This window comes from Lithobates pipiens, unplaced genomic scaffold (assembly GCF_037356315.1).
Source record: "Lithobates pipiens isolate NorthernLeopardFrog02 unplaced genomic scaffold, aLitPip1_a1.2 Scaffold_13, whole genome shotgun sequence".
Lineage (NCBI taxonomy): Eukaryota > Metazoa > Chordata > Amphibia > Anura > Ranidae > Lithobates > Lithobates pipiens.
Window position 1 is genome coordinate 62,171,549 of NW_027507718.1, and position 24,248 is coordinate 62,195,796.

Here is a 24,248-nt window from a genome sequence, read left to right on the forward strand (position 1 = left end):
TGATTACCGTGGTCAGTTTACAAAGGGGGACACAGAACCAGAGTCCCTATTGGAAAATGTCCCCCCCTATTTATTTATTTTTACTTTCAATTAAAAAGGTAAACAGGACAATTGGAAAGGGTGAATCTCCCTAATGAGGGGCACAGACAGCAATAAAAACCTGCCAGCTGTTCTAATACCTCCCCATCCTATCTAAAACAAAGTTTTGCCCTTTTAGTTATACAGTATTTTTAATATGGTTATTGACTTTTTTTGAATGGATTTGTAGTCCAGTTGGTCATAAATGTGGTCTTATACAAGATTTCTGTAATCCATTGTTCATCAACACTCAGATTGGTAGAGGGAGAAGAACCATAGAAGCAAGTAAGGCTCTGTGGTATGCATATGTGCTGACAATGAGAATGCTGACAGGAGGAGAGAGCAGGGTAATGACCTCATGTTTAAGATTCTGATTGGTCAATGTAAAATCAACAGGCTGATGAAACCCAAGCTGTACTGATGTGGCTGTAAAATGTAAGGCCCTGGTAGAACAGAGTTTCACCTTCTGTAGAAGGTAAAGAAGTTGCATTTAGGCAGTTTAAAGTGAAACCAAACACACACTGTTTAATTTACATTGTCCCTTCTATTTCTGTATGTGGATGATGGCACGTAATTATTTTATATAAAAAAAAAAAAGTTATCTTTTTTCCTAATTGATATACAGCTGTCACATGACCTAGCTCTTTCCCAGCTTGTCTACAGGGAAACATGAGCAGCAGGAGCTTCTAGTCCTCTGCTGCTTGTCACATATTCAGAAAAAAAAAAAAACAGCCCTTGGGATACAGAGTAAAAAAATAATTTAATGTGTAAAGTGATTGGATACCTAGAATTGGCGCCCTATGAACGAGGAATATGTAAATTAAGCTGCCCCTTGAAGGTGAACAAGTCCCCAAAAAAAATTGGAAAAAATATATAAAAGGCTTAGCGCCACCTTATTTTTAGAAAAAAAAAAAAATCAATTAAGTATTTTGAAATGTAGTATTATTATTATTATTATTATTATTATTCTTATTATTATTAGCAATAACATGTTGTGGGTGGATTTCTGCCAGTCACAGCCTGTGTCTCAGAATAACAGGGAGGTGAAGCCTCCATCAATCTACATGTAATATCCCTCTCCCAATGTGTGTAGCTGGTTAGTGGGCATGGAGGAGGAAGGAGTGGGCTATATTTTACCATTGGGTATACACCCGCATGTGTGACTATATAGTCACATGGAGTGCTCAGATGTGATGGGGAGGAAATGCTCAGCATAGAAACTCGCTGAAAACTGAGCATGTGCAGAGTTGCCAACACAGCTATGCAAAATTCCCAACTACAGAGGGGATATTGACAGGAAGGAGAGATGGAGAACAGCAGGATTAACCATTTTTTTGCAAAATACAGAAAGTGAATCTCATAGTTAGCGAGTATGAACAGCATGTAATACAGTATTTACTAATAGATTTTAATGATGTAAAGACACTTTAAGCATATATTCTCTTGTTCTAGTTGCTTTAGCCTTGATGCACATTGGTGCAGTGCGGGGATCCGCATGTGATTCGGACAGGACTCGCATCACATTCCTGTTCAAATGTGATTCTTTGCAGTGTGATTTGAACCCATTCATTTTGTTTGGCTCAAATCGAACCACACCCATGTGAAAAAGGTGCATGCGCTGGAGTCTGATTGCATTCTGCCAATCGCACTGTTTTGCATACTGTTTTTTTTTTGGGGTGTCATTAGGTTACCATTGACACCCATAGCAGTTCACATGAATGGAATGCGATTGCGATGCGGGAAATGCACAGGAATCCTGTGCCGCATCAGTGTGAACCAGGGCTGAAAGATACGTTTCTTTTCGCCTATATTATAAGAACCACACTTTCTTTTGCCAGAAATGATACAATTTTAGGTCCAGCAGCAAAATCTTGTGGACAGAATGGTACGTGGTTCTGGAACAGCTGTGACAGGCTGGCAGGAACAGCAACTGCCCGCCAACCTTTTGCATGTATTTGCACATCAGACAGTTACCTGTGGCTAGGGTAAAATGACTGGCCTGGAATGCAGACTGATTGCATCCTAGCCTAGTTCTCATTCCCTAGACCAGGGGTCTCCAAACTTTCTAAACAAAGGGCCAGCTTATTGTCCTTCAGACATTGGTGTCAGCAGGAGGAATAGTACCCCATTGCTGGTGTCAATGGGAAGAATAATGCTCCATCATTTGCGTCAGTGAGAGGAATAGTGCCCAATCATTGGTGTCAGTGAGAGGAATAGTGCCCAATCATTGGTGTCAGTGAGAGGAATAGTGCCCAATCATTGGTGTCAGTGAGAGGGATAGTGCCCAATCATTGGTGTCAGTGAGAGGAATAGTGCCCAATCATTGGTGTCAGTGAGAGGAATAGTGCCCAATCATTTCTATCAGTGAGAGGAATAGTGCCCAATCATTTGTGTCAGTGAGAGGGATAGTGCCCAATCATTTGTGTCAGTGAGAGGGATAGTGCCCAATCATTGGTGTCAGTGAGAGGAATAGTGCCCAATCATTGGTGTCAGTGAGAGGAATAGTGCCCAATCATTGGTGTCAGTGAGAGGAATAGTGCCCAATCATTGGTGTCAGTGAGAGGAATAGTGCCCAATCATTTGTATCAGTGAGAGGGATAGTGCCCAATCATTTGTATCAGTGAGAGGGATAGTGCCCAATCATTTGTGTCAGTGAGAGGAATAGTGCCCAATCATTGGTGTCAGTGAGAGGAATAGTGCCCAATCATTTGTATCAGTGAGAGGGATAGTGCCCAATCATTTGTATCAGTGAGAGGGATAGTGCCCAATCATTTGTATCAGTGAGAGGGATAGTGCCCAATCATTTGTATCAGTGAGAGGGATAGTGCCCAATCATTTGTGTCAGTGAGAGGGATAGTGCCCAATCATTGGTGTCAGTGAGAGGAATAGTGCCCAATCATTGGTGTCAGTGAGAGGAATAGTGCCCAATCATTGGTGTCAGTGAGAGGGATAGTGCCCAATCATTTGTATCAGTGAGAGGGATAGTGCCCAATCATTTGTGTCAGTGAGAGGGATAGTGCCCAATCATTTGTGTCAGTGAGAGGGATAGTGCCCAATCATTTGTATCAGTGAGAGGGATAGTGCCCAATCATTGGTGTCCGTAGGAATAATAATGCCTCAATCAATGGTAGTGGGAGGAATAATGTCTTGTATCAGTGAGAGGAACATTGTCCTGAGGGAAAGATCAAAGCATGCAAAGGGCCGCAGTTTGGAGACCACTGCCCTAGACCCAGTTAACCCCTGGGTATGTGGATACATGTGACAGCCGCAGCTCAGGTCAGCCTGTCATTGCTTTGTACAGGCCGGGTGGGTGCAGCTGTCCGGAACCACCTATGATTTCAGAAGAATCCAGTGCTGGACCTCAAATCACCAGTGTTAATGAGGCCTTAGACTCAGCCATTTCTACATGGACATAGATGGCACTTGGCTCCAGGGACCACGCCAGGACAATTGTAAAATCACCTCCTGAAGGTCAGACACAGTAATAACCCAGCTGGCTTTTATAACCACTCCACTGGGAAACCAATATATCCCATTCAATTGCAGATCTGGATCAATGGCCTTTTAAATAGATCCCATAGACAAAGTGACACATTCAGAGATGCATAATTGATTAGCTGTAATTAGCTTGTATATTGTGTCTTTTTCCAGCATATTTTCTGTATAGAAATTGTGCATACACATTTAGTAAAGAAGAATATATTGAGAATTTTCCTGTTGCATTATTGATGTGATCGCTGCTATTTGATTAATAGGTTTCAGCACTGTGATATGGGTTATTTGTTTAAATGATGTCTCATCGAGTTATTCATTAACTTCTGGTGACCTCTGCACTACACCAAGTCAGCACCATACTTGTCACCACATTATCCAGCTAGATCCTTCATAGAGCAGTAATGTCCGAGGTGTACAGCATGTGCAAAGAAGGACAATCCTAATGATTTTGTGTTGTAGCTGCACAAAAATATAATGAATTAATGTTACGAACGTGCCTGTGACAGGTGCTCTGTATTTGGGCCTATTCAACAATGAAGTGTAATGTGAAATGTACAAAGTACGAACCAAGTGATTTCATTGGCATTAAAGAGGAAGTAAACCCTGATGGGCTTACGTCCTCTTTGTTTCCCTGCAAAGGTAAAGCATAATGGACTACTATGCATCGCATAATAGCCCATTGTGTGTCACTTACCTGACACAGGAGCCAGAGATGTCACCGCTGTCCCCTCTTTCACGGAGCATCTATCTTCTTTACGGGTATCATGGCTCCGGCGCTGCGATTGGCTGGAGCCGCGATGACATCACTCCCGCGCATGAGCACAGTAGCGGCATATCGCCGTTAGCAGTGGCATGCTCAGTGCGCCTGCACACCACTGTCTACGGCGCATGCGCCATAGACAGCGGTGCCTGTCTTTTTGCAAATATCTCCTAAACCGTGTAGGTTTAGGAGATATTTCTTGGACCTACAGGTAAACCTTAATCTAGGCGTATCTGTAGGTCAAAGTGGTTTGTAAGGGTTTACAACCACTTTAATACAAACATGAATGGTTGCTTTTGCCTTATGATTAATCCTGTGTACTGTATGTGTCAAATCTTCTGCGCATACCTACGTATTAAAACTGCCCAAGCAAATAAGAGAAGCATGGCCAAAGGTGTTTTTTTTTTTTTTTTTGGTCAGCCTATAGAGAACTATTGCCTGTTGTCAGCTGACACTCCAGGCTCTGGAAAGATCCCAACAATAATGTGGGGATGCACCCAGCTGCCTGATTGACAGCTGGCTCCAGCTCTCAGCATAGGGCTAGGAGACCGAGACAGCTGCTCCAGCCTGGCGCTCACTGGTTTCTGTTCAGAGCTTACTGGGAATCGAGCAATCAGTGGTCATGTGATCACTCAGGTCTTAGAGCCAAACGTGGGACAGCTGTAGCATCACACCAATGCAGCATCATAGAGGTGAGTACAGTAGGTGTGTTTTAATATGCTTATATACTCCAATCTTCTCCTTTTAGGAAGACTTAAAAATATGGGAGCTGTGTGTTGCCTGCCAAAGGATTTGTATGTTTATCCATCCAGTCCTTAGATTTACACAGCTCAATCTTGTCTAGGAGCGCAGAAGACCTACTTTTGTCTTTGCTACAGTTCAGAAATCTTTACAGGTGCTGTCCCTCTCCCAGACTTTGACTAGGCAATGAAAGGAGAAGCAGCAAACTGATGAGCTTATCTCTGTCACTCTGCTCTATCCTCCAATCAGCATGCTCCTTGTTAGCACATGAACACTGCAGCATGTTTGATTGGCTCCTTGTGCTGCTTCTCCCTCTCACAGTCTGAGTTCTGATGTACAGTGGACCTTAAGAGGCTGATACCAGATCAGTTCGTTAGTTTGCTTGAATTTAAAAAATGCATTTGAAGTTGTGCTGATACAGAGCTGCATTAGTTAGTGTCATTAATATCTGTCCAGGGTTCAGCTTGAAACAAAATGTTCATTTTTCTAAGGACCGGCTGTTTGTGTATCAGGAGCTAAACCGCGTGATTTCTATTTTTCCAGGAAAGCATTTATTGCAGTCTCTAAACGAAAGCACTATTTACAGTTACATACACAGTAATCTAGTGTTCACCAAGAAAATCCACTAACCAGCAGAATTTCTTCATAGCTTAACCTACTCTTACCATGCGGGATACATAGGGCTTGCTATTGGTGGCTTCCTGCTGACAGTGCTGACTACCTGATTACCCATGCAGAATTACACAGAAGTCAGTGATAAGTCAGCATTCCTTATGTGTACATTCTGGATCAGTGGGTTTATAATGCTGAAGAATGACAGCCAGGCAACTAGCACATCAAGAAAGAATAGGAAAGTTTAAAGCGGATGTAAACCCTTCCATAAAAAAGTTACATTTCCGGCAAACGGAAATGAAACCCTCCCATTGGTTGGGCTCTCCAAACTGTCAAACCATCCAATGGTTGGTGTTATAACTTATCACGTGCAGCATCATGGCAGTTGTGGATTAAACAGAGGCAAAGATGGCAGCTTCCTTGGCTGCAAACAATAGGGGGGAGTTACTTAGCCCTTTGGTATCTGCTGCCATAGCAACGTATATGGTTAAAGTGATATTAAAGGCAATTATTTTTTTAAATAAGAGACGTCATACTTACCTCTGCTCTGTGTGGTGGTTTTGCACAGAGCAGCCCTGATTCTCCTCTTCTAGGGTCCTGCACTGGCTTCACTGGCAGCTTGCAATGGGGGCACCTAAGCAGGTTCGCTCCCGAGCTACCACTCTGCGTGCCCATTCTCGCACAGAGCCACAGCTCGTCCCCGCCCCCTCTCACTCCTCATTGACCTATGGGCTGTGGTTGATAACAGTGGAAGCCCATGGCCTCAGCTAATGAGGAGGGAGAGTCCCTGGAGAACCGAGGCTCTTGTGTACATCACTGGATTGCGATAGAGCTCAGGTATTTAACATTTTTTTTTACCTTTTTATGCATTCTAAAAAAAAAAAAACTTGAGCCTTTAGAACCACTTTTTAATATCACTTTAAAAAAAAAACAGACATTGAGAAAGCAATCAGTGGGAAAACGTTAGCAGAGCGGATCGAAGGAAAGGAGAACCTCCATTGTAGTCCTCCAATGAATAAGGGAATCTGCAAGTGGTAATGTTGTAAATGATATTTGTGTTCATAGTGTGCGCACATGTTTAGCCACATGAATGTAAAGCATGCAGTGTGAGATCACTGGTCGGGACTGTTAGTTGTCATGACTTGTTTTGTTTTCTTCAAAGAAGACTCTATGAACATATCCGTGTACAGCAGGGGAAGAGAAAAGCGCAGAGAGTCTCTACCTAGACACGAGTCATCATGGAGTTCATCCTCCAGTCACGGTGACACCGCGGTAATTAACTCCACTACACCGTACAGCACACGTGCAGATAGTTTAGACGCCTTTCACTTGGGGGACTTGTCAACACACTGTTGGAAGCAATAAGCTTTAGCACATAGCACTTGTTCAGCTATCGGGTACAAAATGTTCATTACAGATGTGGACGGGGAAGGCAGTATAAAAGATTGAAGTAAATGACTACTTGGATGAAAAGCTGGCCCTCGTGAAATCTAACGACACCGAGGAAGGAAATCATTCTGTCATCTGCTCTTCACAATAAATGTAGACAATAGTGTGCCTGTCCTAGGAAACACAAGAAGAAGAAGCTGCTCAAAACACATGCTGTAATTCACTTAACGTGCCGATGACATCAATCATTTTATCACTGTATGCATTTCTGTAGCTGATGTTACATCTTCAGATGACACCTTAGTACTAGCAAAACCACATCTGGATTGTAAACCCTTCCATATATCCAGTAAAGTGACTGGCCTCCGGTGATACAGAGATCCAACAAATCCTCCTTCACAAGTTGTACCTGTTTATCTGCTGTCTTCTCTTCTCTACATCTGTTCAAAGTCCAGCATTTATAAAGCTTGTCTAAGCTCTCAGAAAAAAGGGGGTGGAGAGCTGAAATTACACTCTGCAGAGTGCAGTGAGGAGAGCTCTGAGAGCTGATTGGAGGGAAGAGATACCCCTCCCCGGTCACACAGGAACAGAACTGAGGCTGTCAATCAGCTGGTGGTCCCTCTCTTGTCACCATGTTTCTCTTGGTGTCAGGAAAACTTGTCAGAAGTGATTCATGCTGAAAGCAGAGGAATGAAGCAGCAGACAGAAATAACACTTTGTGCTTTTAATTGACACAATTACACTCTATAGTGCAGTGATGGCAAGCCTTGGCACCCCGGATGTTCTGGAAATACATTTCCCATGATGCTCAGCTACACTGCAGAGTGCATGAGCATCATGGGAAATGTAGTTCCAAAACATCTGGGGTGCCAAGGTTCACCATCACTGCCCTAGAGAGTGTAATTGTGTCAATTAAGAGCAGTGGTCATCAACCCTGTCCTCGGGGCCCACTAACAGGCCAGGGTTTATGTATTACCTTGGGGAGATGCAGACTAGAATATTGCAATCATTGAGCAGCAAATGATCTCACCTGTGATGTATTTCAGTTATTATGCAAACCAGGCCTGTTAGTGGGCCCTGAGGACAGGGTTGATGACCACTGAAATAAGAGCACTAAGTGTCATTTCTGTCTGCTGCTTCGTTCCATTGCTTTCATATCCCATCACTGCTATAAGGGGATATACTTTGTTCACCTCCCTGTTTGTCGTGATGACTGTTATCACCTAGACAAAAAGTGAGTGTAAATACAACATTTTGGAGTTGTCCGCAGAACAATAGCTAAAGGCTGGTACACACGGGCTGAATATTGGCCTGTTCAACAGAAACCATCCAACATTCGCCCTGTGTGTACAACAGCCTGTGCGACAAAAGCAGGCCTAACATTTGACTTCTGTCAAATGGGCATACTAGAAAACCAACAGCCGACTGGCAACCAATCAGCGCTTGCAGCCAATGGTGACGGAGCAGTCTCCCTGTCAGAACACAATATCTAACAGGGAAGATCACCGTACTAACATTGCATCATTAGTACCTTGAGTGCGTGAGTTTTTTTTTTTTTTTTTCCAAGCTCACTGGGTTGAACGAAAATAAACTACCTGTGTGTACCAGGGTTAAGGGTGAAATTTCAAATGTGCTCACCTATTGTGGGAGCAGTTAAATAACAGAAGAATTCATTTTTTAATGTAGGCCATCAAATTCCAAACAAATTTTCTTTTGAAAATCTGATATTTTGTCAATTTTTTTGTGATCCGATGATGCCACCGTTGATTTTGAAATTTGACCAACCAAGCCTTCAATTTCCCCTCATTTTGCTACAGAAAGTAGGGCGCAGTGGTGTAATGGTTAGCACTCTCGCCTAGCAATAAAAATGTATTGTTGGTCCAAATCCCAAACACAACACTACCTGCCTGGAGTTTGCATGTTCTCCCTGTGCCTGCGTGGGTTTCCTCCGGGTACTCCGGTTTCCTCCCACAATCCAAAGACATGCAGGTAGGTTAATTGGCTTCTGTCCAAAATTGTCCCTAGTGTATGAATATGGACCTTGGATTGTGGGCTCCTTGAGGGTAGGGACCGATGTGAGTGTGCAATGTACAGGGATAGGGACAATTGTAGACACTCGGGTTGAACTGGATGGACTGGTGTCTTTATTCAACCTTACTATGTCAAAGGAATTTTCGTGGCTGGGAATCTTCTTTTCTTTTCTTGTGTTTTTTTTTTTTTTTTTTTTTTTTTTTTTTTTTTTCAGTGAATTTTCTTTTCTTGTGCACCTGCATATTTCTTTTTCGATTTTATATTTCTCGCACGATTCTCCCATTATTGATTAGAAACGAGTTTGTTTTTCAAACAATTTACAACATGCCCGATTACTCAAATTTAATGGCCACACAAAAATCGTCCCATTGCTGCAGCCCACTAATGGTGCGAAATTTGAACTAAAATTCTTTTGGAATTCGACCCATGTATGGCAGCCTTTAGGCTCCTTTCACACTTGTGTGACTTGAGATCCAACTTGTGAGACCCCCAAGTCCCAGGACATGTGAAATTCAATGTATTTCTATGAGAGCCGTCTTCGTGACACTACAGAAGTCACTGCGACTTCAGAAACTGCACTACTTTGTTACAGCTTTTGATGCGACTTTGGTCCAGAGAATGTAAAGTCAGATCAAAGCCAAACCCAAAAGTCGCATCAAAGTTGCACTAGAAATCGTACAACAGACACGCTATTGTAAAAGGAGCCCTTCTGTTGCAGTTCTTTGACATTTAAAAAGTGTGCTTTTCCTTGTTATAAGATTAAAGCGCCAGTAGACCACCGAATGATTGAACGATTCTATTGTAAAGTACTTTAGAAGATATACAGTAGGTTTGTTTTTGTTTTTTTATTATGTTTTTTTATGTTTGTTTTTTAACTTTTTATGTTTTTACACAATTTCCCTTCTTTTCCTAGGAAATGAAATAAAGTGAACCAAGACTGACCTGCGTTTACCTTGTTGATATTCCTCCATCTTGTGCAAAACTCGATTCACTTGAAGACTGAGGCTACATTTCAAACACAAGAGACATGTCCATAGGACTAAAGCAAGTATTTAACAAGGACAAGACATTTCGACCCAAGAGAAAGTTTGATCCGGGCACACAAAGATTTGAGTTACATAAACGGGCTCAGGCATCTCTGAGCTCCGGAGTTGACTTGAAGGCTACGGTTCAGCTGCCCAGTGGAGAGGACCTCAACGACTGGGTGGCTGTTCACGTGGTTGACTTTTTCAATAGGATTAACCTCATCTACGGTACCATTTGTGACTCCTGCACAGAGACGACGTGTCCTGTTATGTCTGGGGGTCCAAAATATGAGTATAGATGGCAAGATGACCTTAAATACAAGAAACCTACTGCCTTACCAGCACCTAATTATATGAACCTACTTATGGATTGGATTGAAGTGCAAATTAACAATGAAGATATATTTCCTACTAGTGTGGGTAAGTCGAATTTTGGTCATCAGTTTAGCTCCAAAATATACCTGTCTTGTTTCTTCTAATGTCTCTCACTGGTGCAAGATCTGTCAGAATTTAACAAAGTTAAGATTGTTGCTGTCATTTCTCTGGGAGATACATTGTACACTGGTGCTGTTGAATGGTACTGCTGAATGTTTTTAATAAGTTGTGTGCTTTTTTTTATTTAAATTTTTTTTATTAAATTTTTTTTTTTTGTAACTTTTTATGTGAAAAAACTTCTTCTAAAAAAAAAGAATTTTCCAAAAATTTTTTTTTTAACAACGTTCTACTAAAGGCAAAACTTTGTTTTTAGTTTTGGACAGAGTGCAGAGGGATTAAAATGTTTGTCCATTTTTCTTACTGTCTGTGCCCCTGTTAGGCTCGGTTCACACAGGGGCGACTTGTCCAGGCGACTTCGCCGCCTGACAAGTCGCCCCCGTTCTGTACTACGGAACCGTTTTAATAGGAGCGACTCAAGTCGCTCCGACTTAGAAAAAAGGTTCCTGTACTACTTTTGGCATGACTTCGGGCGACTTGCATTGACTTCTATACAGAAGTAATTTTGCAGGTCGCGGCGCTGCAAGTCGTGCCGCGTCCTGTGTGAACCGAGCAGGAGATTCACTATCTGTTTGTCTTGTTTACCATTATTGCAAGTGAAAGTAAAGAAAATCCCTAATTTTGGGTTGTCCCCAGAAAACGTAACAGAAGGAAAATCCTCTAGTTGGGACCTGGGAGTCCCCAAGGAATTCCCTTTAATTGGCAGATTTTTCCTGTCACTTCCTGTTTAGCTATGTGACAGAAATTGAAGGGAAATCTCTGCAATGGGAAAGATGGCGGGGAAAAAAAAAAAAAAAAACCTGACGGGGTTATAACACTTACTTGCTCTATTCAAAATGGAAAAAAAACTAAATTCCTATAGTTCTGCTTTAATATTTGTTGCAATAACTTCTAGTTGATGCATCTCCTATTCCCCTGACTTCAATATTCCGTCTTCCCATGTTTTTAACTGCTTTTTTTAAAAAGCTGAAAGCTGTTTTTTAACCATCTTCTTTTTTTTTATTTGAATTTTTTTTTTTTTTGCTTTCAGTTTTTACTTACATATAACAATTCTCCTAAACACATGGCATGCCATCAGTGTGCCTCTGCCTTCTTCAACGATAGAATCATTATGCCTTTAGGGGTGTTTGGCCAAAGACGTTAGAAGGGTCAGCCCCATCATAGTTGTAATGTGACCATCCTAAAGTGTCTTTGAGGCTGAATTTGGCCATGAGGAGTTCTTGGGTCACAAGAGCTTTCCTTATGCACGGAGGAGGGTGGGACTGTATGGTTTGCTTTACTTCATGATTGCACTTTGCACTGTTTTTATATCAAGCAAACTTTTGTTAAGAACAGCCATTTACATACTTGGCAATGCAGCTCATTAAACTCAGAGTTTGGTCCCTTTCTTGTGGGCATTGTTGGTGTAGCAAAACCAGGCGTTTGAGGTGCATTTTTAAGCGTGTACATTTTTTATAATATGATTTTTTTACATTTTACAAGAAGGAAAAAGACGGCCACTTATTACTGCTTAATTGAGGCAAATGGCAAAATGAGTACAGACATTCGGTAGGTACGTTCCATGGAAAAGGTCAATAACCGGCCATTATTAAGCAAATGTCACTGAAGACCGAACTGCATAAAATAAGGCCATGCATTGTTGTTATACCAAGTATATGGCATAGTTATAACTGACAATGTAAGTACGTGTGTTGAGGCGACTTTTTAATGTGCCTCAGGTGCCTGTCACAACCCAGCATTGTCTGCTGGATGGCCCCAGGCAAGCTGTCACAGCTGGGAGGCAAAAGATGTAGGGCATTTTGTGTTCAGTGCCAACATGCCCCATCGAAGTGACTAGTGCAGAAACCCTTTCAAACTGGCATGTCGTCTCTGGATTTCCTGCTAAGCATGGGCTAACTGACAAAGGCATACACCACGCATTGAAAGTCAGCATTGCTCTTGTAAAAGGGGTCTTGACTGCAGTGATTGACTAAAAAGCTTTAAGTGTTGTAAACCCTTACATATAACCAGTGAAGTGGCTGGCTGCAGATGATACACAGAGATGAAACAAATCCTCCTATATAAGCTGTACCTGTTTATCTGCAGTTTTCTCTTCTTTACATCCATTCAAAGTCCAGAATAATAAAGTTTGTCTGAGTGTTCATAAAAAAGGGGGTGGAGAGTTGAAGTTGCACTCTGCAAAGCTCAGTGAGGAGAGCTCTGAGAGCTGATTGGAGGGAAGAGACACACCCCCTTCACACAGCACACAGGAACAGCTGAGGCTGTCAATCTGCTGGAGGTCCCTCCCCGTCACCTTTTTTTCCTCTCTTGGTGTCTGGAGAACTTTTTAGAAGTCACTCTGATAGCAGAGGAACAAAGCAGCAGACAGAAATTACACTTAGTGCTCTGAATTGAGACTAGTACACAATATAGAAGCATGTTTTGCTCATATTTCATGTCGGAGGTTTACAACCCCTTTAAAGTGGTTGTAAAGGCTGATGCTTTTTTACCTGTATGCATTCTATGCATGAAGGTGAAGAATCGCTTGCCCTTATTGTGTCAAGTGTCCCTGTAGCAATGTGTCCCCCATCCTTGCCGTGTGCCCCCATAGCAAGCTGCTTGCTATGGGGGCACCTGGCAAGGAGAGGCCCAGAGCACTGGCAGGGGACCTGAGAAAAGGAGTCTCGGGGGCTGCTCTGTGCAAAACCATTGCACAGAGCAGGTAAGTATAACATGTTTGTAAAATAAAAAAAATAAAAAAATAAAAACAATCACTTTAAGTTTAAAAAGGGGGGATGAAAAGGACTAGAATTAGATCAATATAAATCTTCAGAATGGAACCTTCAGCAATGACAGCAGATTCAGAATACCTTTTCTGTATATTGTGGGCTTGCTCTTACACTGCAGCCAATGGTCACTACTAAGAACAAGAAAAGCTAATAGAGTCTGTACATGGTGCTATGATTCATGTCATAGATGTGATGAGGGATAAAGACCAATAGAAATCCAATTTAGATGTCACATAGAGTGACAGCAGTGCAGCTATGAAGATCATGGCTATAAATCATTGGGAAGAAATGGCAGACATGTTATTTCAGTCAGTGCAGTCATTTCTTAAAGTGCACTTGCTGCATTTTTTCCAGTTTAACACATTAGATGCCATCGTCCAATATCAAGACTGTTACCACCGTCATCTGTTTAATTGTGTGTGTGTGTGTGTGTGTGTGTGTGTGTGTGTGTGTGTGTGTGTGTGTGTGTGTGTGTGTGTGTGTGTGTGAGATCACAGCAGTTAACAGATTGTAAAAGTGTAAGAAAATGTGTCAGGCTGGCAGCATAGTACAATACCCACAATCATGTTACCCTTTGATTAGAAGACGGTGCAATTTGCGTTCAGCTTTTCAATAATTTTACATATTTAGGTGTTTTCATGGGGTGTGATGATCATAGCAAGAAATAATGCTGGAGAGAATGATTTTTCAGCATGCTGGCAATCCCTTGCAGGCATTCCTAAAATGTTTGTTTCCTTTTCAGCAGAGAAGAAATATTTGCCTAATTCTACATGGAATATCCGGTGGTAACAAGCTCCTATCACAGCACTATGGAAGACGCGGTGCTTGTTTTGCGGCCAGGCACATCTACGTGTCTGTGGCTTCCCCCTTTATGTACAAAGGACATATGGCTGACAGTTGCTTGTTTTAGGACATTGTTAAGCTGGTCAGTGCACTTCTGCGGGTTGTGCAAGGCTTTGTTATGAAGCATTTTTGTGGCTTCCTGCAGCTACCCTCATGAGGAATGTTCTGGTAGGAGAAGTGTCATCCTCCGAGGGTTGGAGGAAGAGCTTTCCATCACATTATTCCTCTGTCGGTGCAGGCGGAATGAGTGGATTTTATTGGTTAAGCATGATTGCGCTGCTAGAGGAATCCCACTGAGCAAGTTATACGGGGTCATCCTAAACAAAAACACATTTGTTCCTTGCCTCCTTTTTTTTTTTTTTTTTTTTTTATTCTTCTTCTTCCTTTTTTATCCTCCTTCAACATCTGCCTCTCAAGCTGTCATAAAAAACCTGGTGTTTTTTAACTGTTTGCAGCAAATAGACAAGGTGCATTAGGAAATGAACATATGGACAAGTGCAATAAAGCCACACGAATGTGGTCACTTATGGGATAGAGGTCATTGGAGCTCCAGTATCTCACAAAAGTGAGTGCACCCCTCACATTTTTGTAAAAATTTTATTATAGCTTTTCATGTGACAACACTGAAGAAATGACACTTTGCTACAATGTAAAGTAGTGAGCGTACAGCTTGTATAACTGTAAATTTGCTGTCCCCTCAAAATAACTCAACACACAGCCATTAATGGCTAAACCTCTGGTAACAAAAATGAAAATTTGGGCCCAAAGTGTCAATATTTTGTGTGGTCACCATTTTTTTCCGTTACTGCCTTAACCCTCTTGGGCATGGAGTTCACCAGAGCTTCACAGGTTCCCACCGGAGTCCTCCTCTGCTACTTCATGACAACATTATAGAACTGGTGGATGTTCGAGACCTTGCACTCCTCCACCTTCCCTTTGAGGATGCCCCACAGATGCTCAATAGGGTTTAGGTCTGGAGACATGCTTGGCCAGTCCATCACCTTTACCCTCAGCTTCTTTAGCAGTGGTTGACTTGGAGGTGTGTTTTGGGGTCATTATCATGGTGGAATACTGCCCTTCGGCCCAGTCCCCGAAGGGAGGGGATCATACTCTGCTGTAGTATGTCACAGTACGTGTTGGCATTCATGGTTCCCTCAATGAACTGTAGCTCCCCAGTGCCGGCAGCACTCATACAGCCCCAGACCATGACAGTCCCACCGCCATGCTTGACTGTAGGCAAGACACACTTGTCTTTGTACTCCTCACCTGGTTGCCGCCACACACACTTGACACCATCTGAACCAAACAAGTTTATCTTGGTCTCATCAGACCACAGGACATGGTTCTAGTAATCCATGTCCTTAGTTTGCTTGTCTTCAGCAAACTGTTTGCAGGCTTTTTTTTGTGCATCATCTTTAGAAGAGGCTTCCTTCTGGGATGACAGCTATGCAGACCAATTTGATGCAGTGTGCGTATAAGGTCTGAGCACTGATAGGTTCACTGATAGGCTGACACCTCACCCCTTCATCCTTTGCAGCAATGCTGGCAGTACTCGTACACCTATTTCCCAAATCAACATCTGGGTCTGATGCTGAGCATGTGCACTCAGCTTCTTTGCTCAACCATGGCGAGGCCTGTTCTGAGTGGAACCTGTCCTGCTAAACTGCTGTATGGCCTTGGCCATCATGCTGCAGCTCAGTTTCAGGGTCTTGTCAATCTTCTTATAGCCTAGGCTATCTTTATGTAGAGCAACAATTCTTTTTTTCAGATCCTCAGAGTTCTTTGCCATGAGGTGCCATGTTGAACCTCCAGTGACCAAACACCAAATTTAACACACTTGCTCCCTATTCACACCTGAGACCTTGTAACACTAACAAGTCACATGACACCGGGGAGGGAAAATGGCTAATTGGTCCCAATTCGGACATTTTTACTTAGGGGTGTACTTACTTTTGTTGCCAGCGGTTTACACATTGATAGCTGTGTGTTGATTTATTTTAAGGCGACACCAAATGTACACTGTTATACAAGCTGTACATTCACTACTTTACATTTTAGCAAAGTGTCATTTCTTCAGTGTTGTCACATGAAAAGATATAATAAATTATTTACAGAAATGTGAGGGGTGTACTCATATTTGTGAGATACTGTATGTGCTAGCCTCTTCTGGCTCATTTCATATCAAATGCATGGTCTTCACATTTCTTTTTTTAGCACTGAAAAGCAATAATTTGCTGGTGCTCAAATCCACATTTGCATTGGCTCTCACATTATTATGCTGTGATGATAGCTAGCCATAGACCGCTCTATTATCATGGAATGCTGTAAATGTTTAACTGCATGTCGCACTAGCCACAGCCTTGTCCTAAGGTTTTTTTTAGCATGTTAGGAGAACATGTAGGTGATGCAATGAGGCCCAGGTCACACTTTTAAATCTGACCTTGGTAACAACTCATTGGCAAAAGGATCATCAAAACATGTGAGAATACTCACTCTGCTTCTATAATGTATATATACTTCAGTGCCTTGAAAAAGTATTCACACCCCTTTGAATTTTTCCACATTTTGTCATGTTACAACCAATGATACCCTTGATACCCCTTGATAACTAACATTTAGTGGAACCAATTGCCTTCAGAAGTCACCTAATTAGTAAATAGAGTCCACCTGTGTGTAATTTAATCTCGGTATAAATACAGCTGTTCTGTGAAGCGCCCAGAGGTTTGTTAGAGAACCTTAGTAAACAAACAGCATCATGAAGGCCAATGAACAAACCAGACAGGTCAGGGATAAAGGTGTGGAGAAGTTTAAAGAAGGGTTAGGTTCTAAAAAAATATCCTAAGCTTTGAACACCTCATGTAGCACTGTTTAATCCATCATCCAAAAATAGAAACAACATGGCACAACTGAAAACCTAACAAAGATGTGGCCGTTCACCTAAACTGGCAGGCCAGGCAAGGAGAGCATTAATCGGAGAAGCAGCCAAGAGGCCCATGATAACTTTGGAGGAGCCGCAGAGATCCATAGCTCAGGTGGGAGAATCTGTCCACAGGACAACTATTAGTCATTTACTACACAAATCTGGCCTTTATAGAAGAGTAGCAAGAAGAAAGCCGTTGTTGAAAGAAAGCCATAAGAAGTCCCGTTTGTGAGAAGCCATGTGGGGTACACGGCAAACGTGGAAGAAGGTGCTCTGGTCAGGTGAGACCAAAATTTAACTTTTTGGCCTAAAAGCAAAACTCTGTGTGTGGCCTTACTACAAATGCACGCCACACTTTTCACATACCTTATTTGTAAAAAAACATTTATCATTTTCCTTCCACTTCACAATTGTGTTGGTCTGTCACATAAAATCCCAATAAAAAACATGTAACATGACAAAATGTGGAAAATTTCAAGGGGGATGAATACTTTTTCAAGGCTATGTATATCTCCATTTCCTGGATGAGCAATTTGTCGCTCCTTCACTGAAAGAAACACTGTGGAAAGAATGCAGGCCATACATGTTTCCAATCTATGAGATTCTAATCATGTACTGTATGGGCAGGCTGAATGTACCAATTTGATAGATAGATAAACTTGGTTACAGCCAGCATGCCGGGTTTTACCTGGGATTATCGCTAGCAGCTGCTAACGCCACAATGGCATCATTTGTACTCTACATGGCCTTTTTATAAAATAAAGGAATTACAAAAATAATCTTTAGGTCAGGGGTTAGCAACTCCTCAATTGTTATCTACCCACTACACTACCCTACTGCACTCTGTAGTACACTTACTCCTGACCCTGCACACTGCGTTACATTTTTTCCGAACTCTGCTTTCCTTACTCCCAACCCCTGCGCTCTGTGTGACATACCACTGGCCTCTGTAATCTCTGTTACCTACTACTGACCCCTGAACTCTGTGTGACATACCACTGGCCTCTGTAATCTGTGTTACCTACTACTGACCCCTGAACTCTGTGTGACATACCACTGGCCTCTGTAAGCTGTGTTACCTACTACTGACCCCTGGACTCTGTGTGACATACCACTGGCCTCTGTAAGCTGTGTTACTTACTACTGACCCCTGAACTCTGTGTGACATACCACTGGCCTCTGTAATCTGTGTTACCTACTACTGGCCTCTGTAAGCTGTGTTACCTACTACTGACCCCTGGACTCTGTGTGACATACCACTGGCCTCTGTAAGCTGTGTTACCTACTACTGACCTCTGAACTCTGTGTTGCATACTACTGACCTCAAACTCTGCATTATATACTCCTGGCACTCTGCGATCCATACTGCTGACCTCTAAATTCTTGATTACTCTTCATTACATATGCCTGACCCCTCCACTCTGCAATAAATACTACTGACCTCCAACCTCCAGATTACTTACCCCTGCGCTGTTAATAAAAGTGAATGCCTAGTTTCCTACTCAAGATAACAATGATAGCATACGTTTTTATATTTCACAGTGATCTGTATTACGTTTTTATTAAAACCTCCCTTACCTTTTCAATAGAGCCTTGCTAGGTTATCTTCTAAAGTGCACCCACCTTCCTTCCTTTCCCCACTTACTGGCAGAGCTATTACATTTTCAATGATCACATTATTGGATAGCCGGCTTCTACTTTGAGGCCCACTGAGCCATCTGTGCCTAAATTAGGTGCACAGGATATAACAGTTAACATTATCATTGTCTTCTGTGAACTATCTGGAAGGCATTGATGACTTAGCCAGGCAGTTGGGAGGCACCAAGTGCGTCACCAATGGCCGGAGAAAAGTGGAAGTGACAGAAATGTTAGTGGATTTATTTGAAAGAAATGGTTACGTTTTAGTAATGGCTGTAAAAATTTAGATGCAAATTTTATCTTTTACTATAAAGGGATAAAAGGTCCATTTAATAAAAAAAAAAAACAAGTGCACCGCACTCCAGTGATCTTTGATCTTTCATAGTCCAGGTAGATCTCCACCTCTGCAGGGTTGTCTGCCCATGCTTTCAGCTCCGTCTCTTGTTATTTGACCTGTAGCTTGCAATTGTTTGTGTACGTTGTGTTTGTGACTTTCCCAAAGACCAGTTGCGTGCTTTGGTTGCATTTAACACAATTATTACCCTGAGAGCTATTGTTATTTAATCTAACAGCTGGTCATGTGGACTAGACCTCCATGGCATGGCCTCATTTTTCATTTGTAACCCTTATTAATGCTAAAAAGCAGATGCTTCGGGCTCATTTCACGATGCCTTCGGTGATTTGTTGCTACCATTTAAAAAAAAATAGCAGCAGATGTCTGTTGCTTAAATGAGCACAATAATCAAAGAACATAGTAATATATAACAGTGGAAAGCAGACAAGCAAACAAATTAGTACTGATTTGAAATGCAGGGCAAAGTAAGCATACAATTGTGTCCGCCCCCCCCCCCCCCCCCCCACCAATTACTGATCATTGTAATAGGCATCTATTGATTTTACAGCATTATTCCAAATGTAGGAAAATGCTGTACGTCAGTAAAGTCTTGGTAACAGGCTCATTTAATAAAGTGGCACAAGGTAACCAATCAGATTTCACCTTACATTAGAGCAATCAACACATGGAAAGGTTTTTGCTGACCTTGGTTACATTGTGCTGTACATTAGTCAAGGATAAACGTACTGAAGGAAATGAAGCCCACCGTTGTCAAGATCATCTTCTTTAAGATGCTTGATGCCCGGCACGCTGGCCTCAATGCATTCTGAATCTATATATACTGTGTGTGTGTGTGTGTGTGTGTGTGTGTGTGGTATACAAATACATTTTATATATACAGTGGGGGAAATTTATTTTTTGATCCTCTGCAGATTTTGTAAGTTGGCCCACTTGCAAAGAAATGAAGGGTCTATCATTTTTATCATAGGTGTATTTTAAATGATGGAGACAGAATATCAATGTAAAATCCAGAAAAAAAATCATGATACAAATGTTTATGAATTGAGTAAAATAAGTATTTGATCCCCAAGCAAAACATGACTTGGTACTTGGTGGAGAAAGCCTTGTTGGCAAGCACAGAGGTAAGACCCTTCTTGTAGTTGGTGACCAGGTTTGCACACATCTCAGGAGGAACTTTGGTCCACTAATTTTTACACATCTTCTCTAAATTCTTAAAGCGGAGTTCCACCCATAAAAATAATTTTACATAAATGTGCAGCAAATTACATAACAAATGACATTTGGAGACATTTTTAATTTTTTTTTTTACTTGCCTTTTAATCCCTGTTGCTATGTGGTCCCTTCTAATCTTCCCCTTCCTCACAGCAGCTATTGACGTCACTTCCCTCGGCCCCTCTGCTCGCTACAGCTCCTGGGAGATTTGTGTCATCATTTCCCAGGAGTCGGTGGGCAGCGGCGAGGGCTAGGTTGTCATAACAATGGAGCAGAAACTTCCGACGCCACCCGTTGTGATGGCAACCTGCAAAGTGTACAGTGGCGCTACATGCTGTTACTGCGCATGCGCGAGAACGGACAGTGCATGCTGGGAATACAGCAGCGCTGTATCCCGGAAGAATATGCTTGTGGGCTTCTCCTGCCCACAAGCAAGATGGGAATCCACAAGAAGGAAAAATCTAAGGTATTTTTTAAAAATAAATATATAATAAAGGCAGCTCTTATGTCAAGAATTAGAATAGCTTGATATGCATTATGCAAGATTAATCGTAATTAAAAAAATGTTGGTGGAACTTTGTTTTTGTTGGCTGTCGCTTAACAATTCGAAGTTTCAGCTCCCTCCATACATTTTCAATAGGATTAAGGTCTGGAGACTGGCTAGGCCACTCCATGACCTTTTTATGTGCTTCTTCTTGAGTCACTCCTTTGTTGCCTTGGCAATATGTTTTGGGTCATTGTCATGCTGACCCATCCGTGACCCATATTCAGTGTTCTGGCTGAGGGAGAAAGGTTCTCATCCAAGATTTTACAATACATGGCCCCATCCATTGGCCCCTAAATGTGGCAAAGTCGGCCTGTACCTTTAGCAGAGAAGCAGCCCCAAAGCATAATGGTTCCACCTCCGTGCTTGACTGTAGGGCTGGTGTTTTCTGCAGGTCATAGTCTGCATTTTTTTTTTCCTCCAAAAACGAGTCCCTCTCCTCAAGAAGGCACATGTACAGTTATGCTAATGAACATCTAAATTATTCAGAGAAGTATTGGGAGAAAGTGCTGTGGTCAATTGAGACCAAAATTTGGCTCTTTGGCATTAACTCGACTTGCCGTGTTTAGGGGAAGAAAAATGCTGACTACGACCCTAAGAACACCAGCCCTACAGTCCAGTACGGAGGCACCGAGGTATGCTTTGGGGCTTGGGTTTCTCTGCTGAAGTTACAGGATGACTTTGCCACATTAAGGGGCCAATGGATGGGGCCATGTATTGTAATATCTTGGATGAGAACCTTCTTCCCTCAGCCAGAACACTGAAGAGGGGTCATAGATAGGTCTTTCAGCATGACAATTACCCAAAACATACCACCAAGGTAACAGGAGTGGCTCAAGTAGAAGCATATTAAGGTCATGCAGTGGCCTAGTCAGTCTCCAGACCTTAATCCTATAGAAAATAGTTATCTTTTGGTTGGGGATCAAATACTTATTTTGCTCACTGAGCTGCAATTTAATTTATCGCATTTGTTTTATGTGTTGTTGCTGGAATTTTGGTTGATATTCTGTCTCTATCATTTAAAACCGGGGTCCCCAACTACCGGGCCACAGCCCCGGAATGGGCTATGGCCTCTCTGCAGCAGGTAGGCCAGTGAGCCGAAGAAGAACAACTCTGAGGATCTGAAAAAAAGAATTGCTACTTTACATAAAGATGGTCTAGGCCACTGATGGCGAACCTTGGCACTTCAGATGCTTTGGAACTACATTTCCCATGATGCTCAACTACACTGCAGAGTTCATGAGCGCCATGGGAAATGTAGTTCCAAAACATCTGGCGTGCCGAGGTTCGCCATCACTGGCCTAGGCTATAAGAAGATTGCCAAGACCCTGAAACTGAGCTGCAGCACGGTGGCCAAGACCATACAGTGGTTTAACAGGACAAGTTCTACTCAGAACAGACCTTTTTAACTAATGACACCACCAAGCTTCTAATTCACTCCCTGGTCATCTCTCGCCTCGACTACTGCAACTCCCTCCTCATTGGATTACCTTTACATGGACTATTCCCCTTCAGTTCATAATGAATGTCGCTGCCAGATTCCACCTCACCAGCCATTCAGTGTCCTCCACCCCAAGCCACTCTCTTCGGTCATCCCAAGACTTCCTGTTCTCTAGCTCCCTTGTCACCTCCTCCCATCCTTGCCTCCAGTATTTCTCCAGAGCTTCTCCCATCCTTTTGAACTCCCTACCCCAATCTGTCTGACTTTCCCCTAATCCATCTTTAAGCGATCTCTGAAAATCCTTCTCTTCAAAGAAGCCTATCCTGCTTCTAACTAACACTGTTTTACTTCCTCCATCAGCTCATCCCCCCTTTTTGTATCAATTGCCCCTTCCTTTTTAGATTGAAAGCTCGTACGACCAGGGCCCTCTGATTCCTCTTGTACCAAATTGTAATGTCTGCCCTCATGTTGTAAGCGCTGCGCAAACTGTTGGCGCTATATAAAACCTGTATTATTATAATAATAATACTAGATCGAACCCGCCTGAGCTATCCCTCCAGTAACTTGTGATTGCAGTTCTAAGCATCTGAGCCATTCCCGCCCCGCAACTGCATGAATACAAGGAGCGGCGTGTATACACGTGGCTGCAGGGTGGAGAATGCTTTAGCTGCTTATGATTGGCCGTCCTCAATGACTGCTTCCTGATGGGAATAGCTCAGGTGGGTTCCATCTTGCTCATCCCTGGTCTCCTGTACACAAGCCGTATGGTGGCCATATATGCTTCAGTAATCACTTTCTTTTTTTTCCAATTGATCTCGTACAATATGAATAATCATTCTATAGTCAACAATCTGTATGATGAATATGCCACACAGGAAAGTGGATTTCAGTTGATAATTAACATACAATCGTAAGTCATGATCATAAGTTATCCATCAACACATCATCTGTTGTCAATGTAATCTCATCATCTGATCATGCAAAATACGATCGTGTTCACGAACAAAGTTATCTCAGTGCTGCGGAGATGTGCAATACGACTGATAATTTTCCATCCTGGTTGATCAACTCAGTTTGATTGAATGTGATCTAAATCGAGTGTAAATCAATCAAAAGAGAGCTTTATAGCTACTCAGCTTCTTATGAATTCCGTGGTTTTGATCAAACCACACATCAATCAGATAATAAACGTAAAGCGTGTATGACCAGCATTAGTGCGAGTCGATTTCCTCTTCTTTTCTGCTGGGACTGCTGCTGTCTGATGTTAAGAATACTGATGTAAGATACACAGCACTTTCCCAGCTGCCAGGACCCTGCTAAATAATGCATATATTGGTGTCTGCTATCCGTTCTCTTCTGGGTACCATTGTCTGGGAAAATTAGTAAGTCACAATAAAAAGGGTCAGGGACTATACATATACTGAAGGCTAACCCACGCAAGTCTTGATTTGTTAATGGAATTGAAATCAAAAGCATGTTAATGTGACCTGAAGAACACTTAATTTATTAGCTCTGAATTTGATCGGTGAATGACAATTTGTAGGTCCTTGTCTAAAGACTATCACTTAGAAGTTTAAAGGGTAACCTCACTTTTGTGGGGAAAAAAATAGCAAATAAAGAAATAATATAGCGTATATGATTGCGACACAAGTCATATTGCAATTGAACGGTCTTAAAAATTACCTCTCCTTTTTTAATCTGCAGCTCTGTCATTTTTTGAAAATGCAATATGGCTATCTGGAGGTGTTCTATACACAGAATGTATACAGAACAACCCCCCAGAAACATCATTTCTTGCTTGTGTGATTGGCTCATCAATTTTCCCAGAAGTCTGCCTAAGATGTAGTTTTCAGGCATCCCCTGCAACAAAAATGTCATTTTTGGTGAGAGATTTCCAATAGGAA

General features: G+C 42.2%; 1 protein-coding gene across 4 annotated transcripts in view; it reads left to right on the plus strand.

Moving 5' to 3' along the window:
- Positions 1 to 24,248, plus strand: part of MOB3B (MOB kinase activator 3B) — a 118,995-nt gene that overhangs the window by 20,295 nt on the left and 74,452 nt on the right. For 3 of the 4 annotated variants that reach the window (XM_077475139.1, XM_077475140.1, XM_077475141.1), the window contains exon 2: positions 10,020 to 10,551. In XM_077475139.1, the coding sequence (XP_077331265.1) occupies positions 10,134 to 10,551 (418 nt within the window). In that variant the 5' untranslated portion in view covers positions 10,020 to 10,133. Of the gene's footprint in view, positions 1 to 6,936; positions 6,959 to 10,019; positions 10,552 to 24,248 lie in introns of those variants that run through there. The other variant, XM_077475142.1, reaches the window with a different exon arrangement.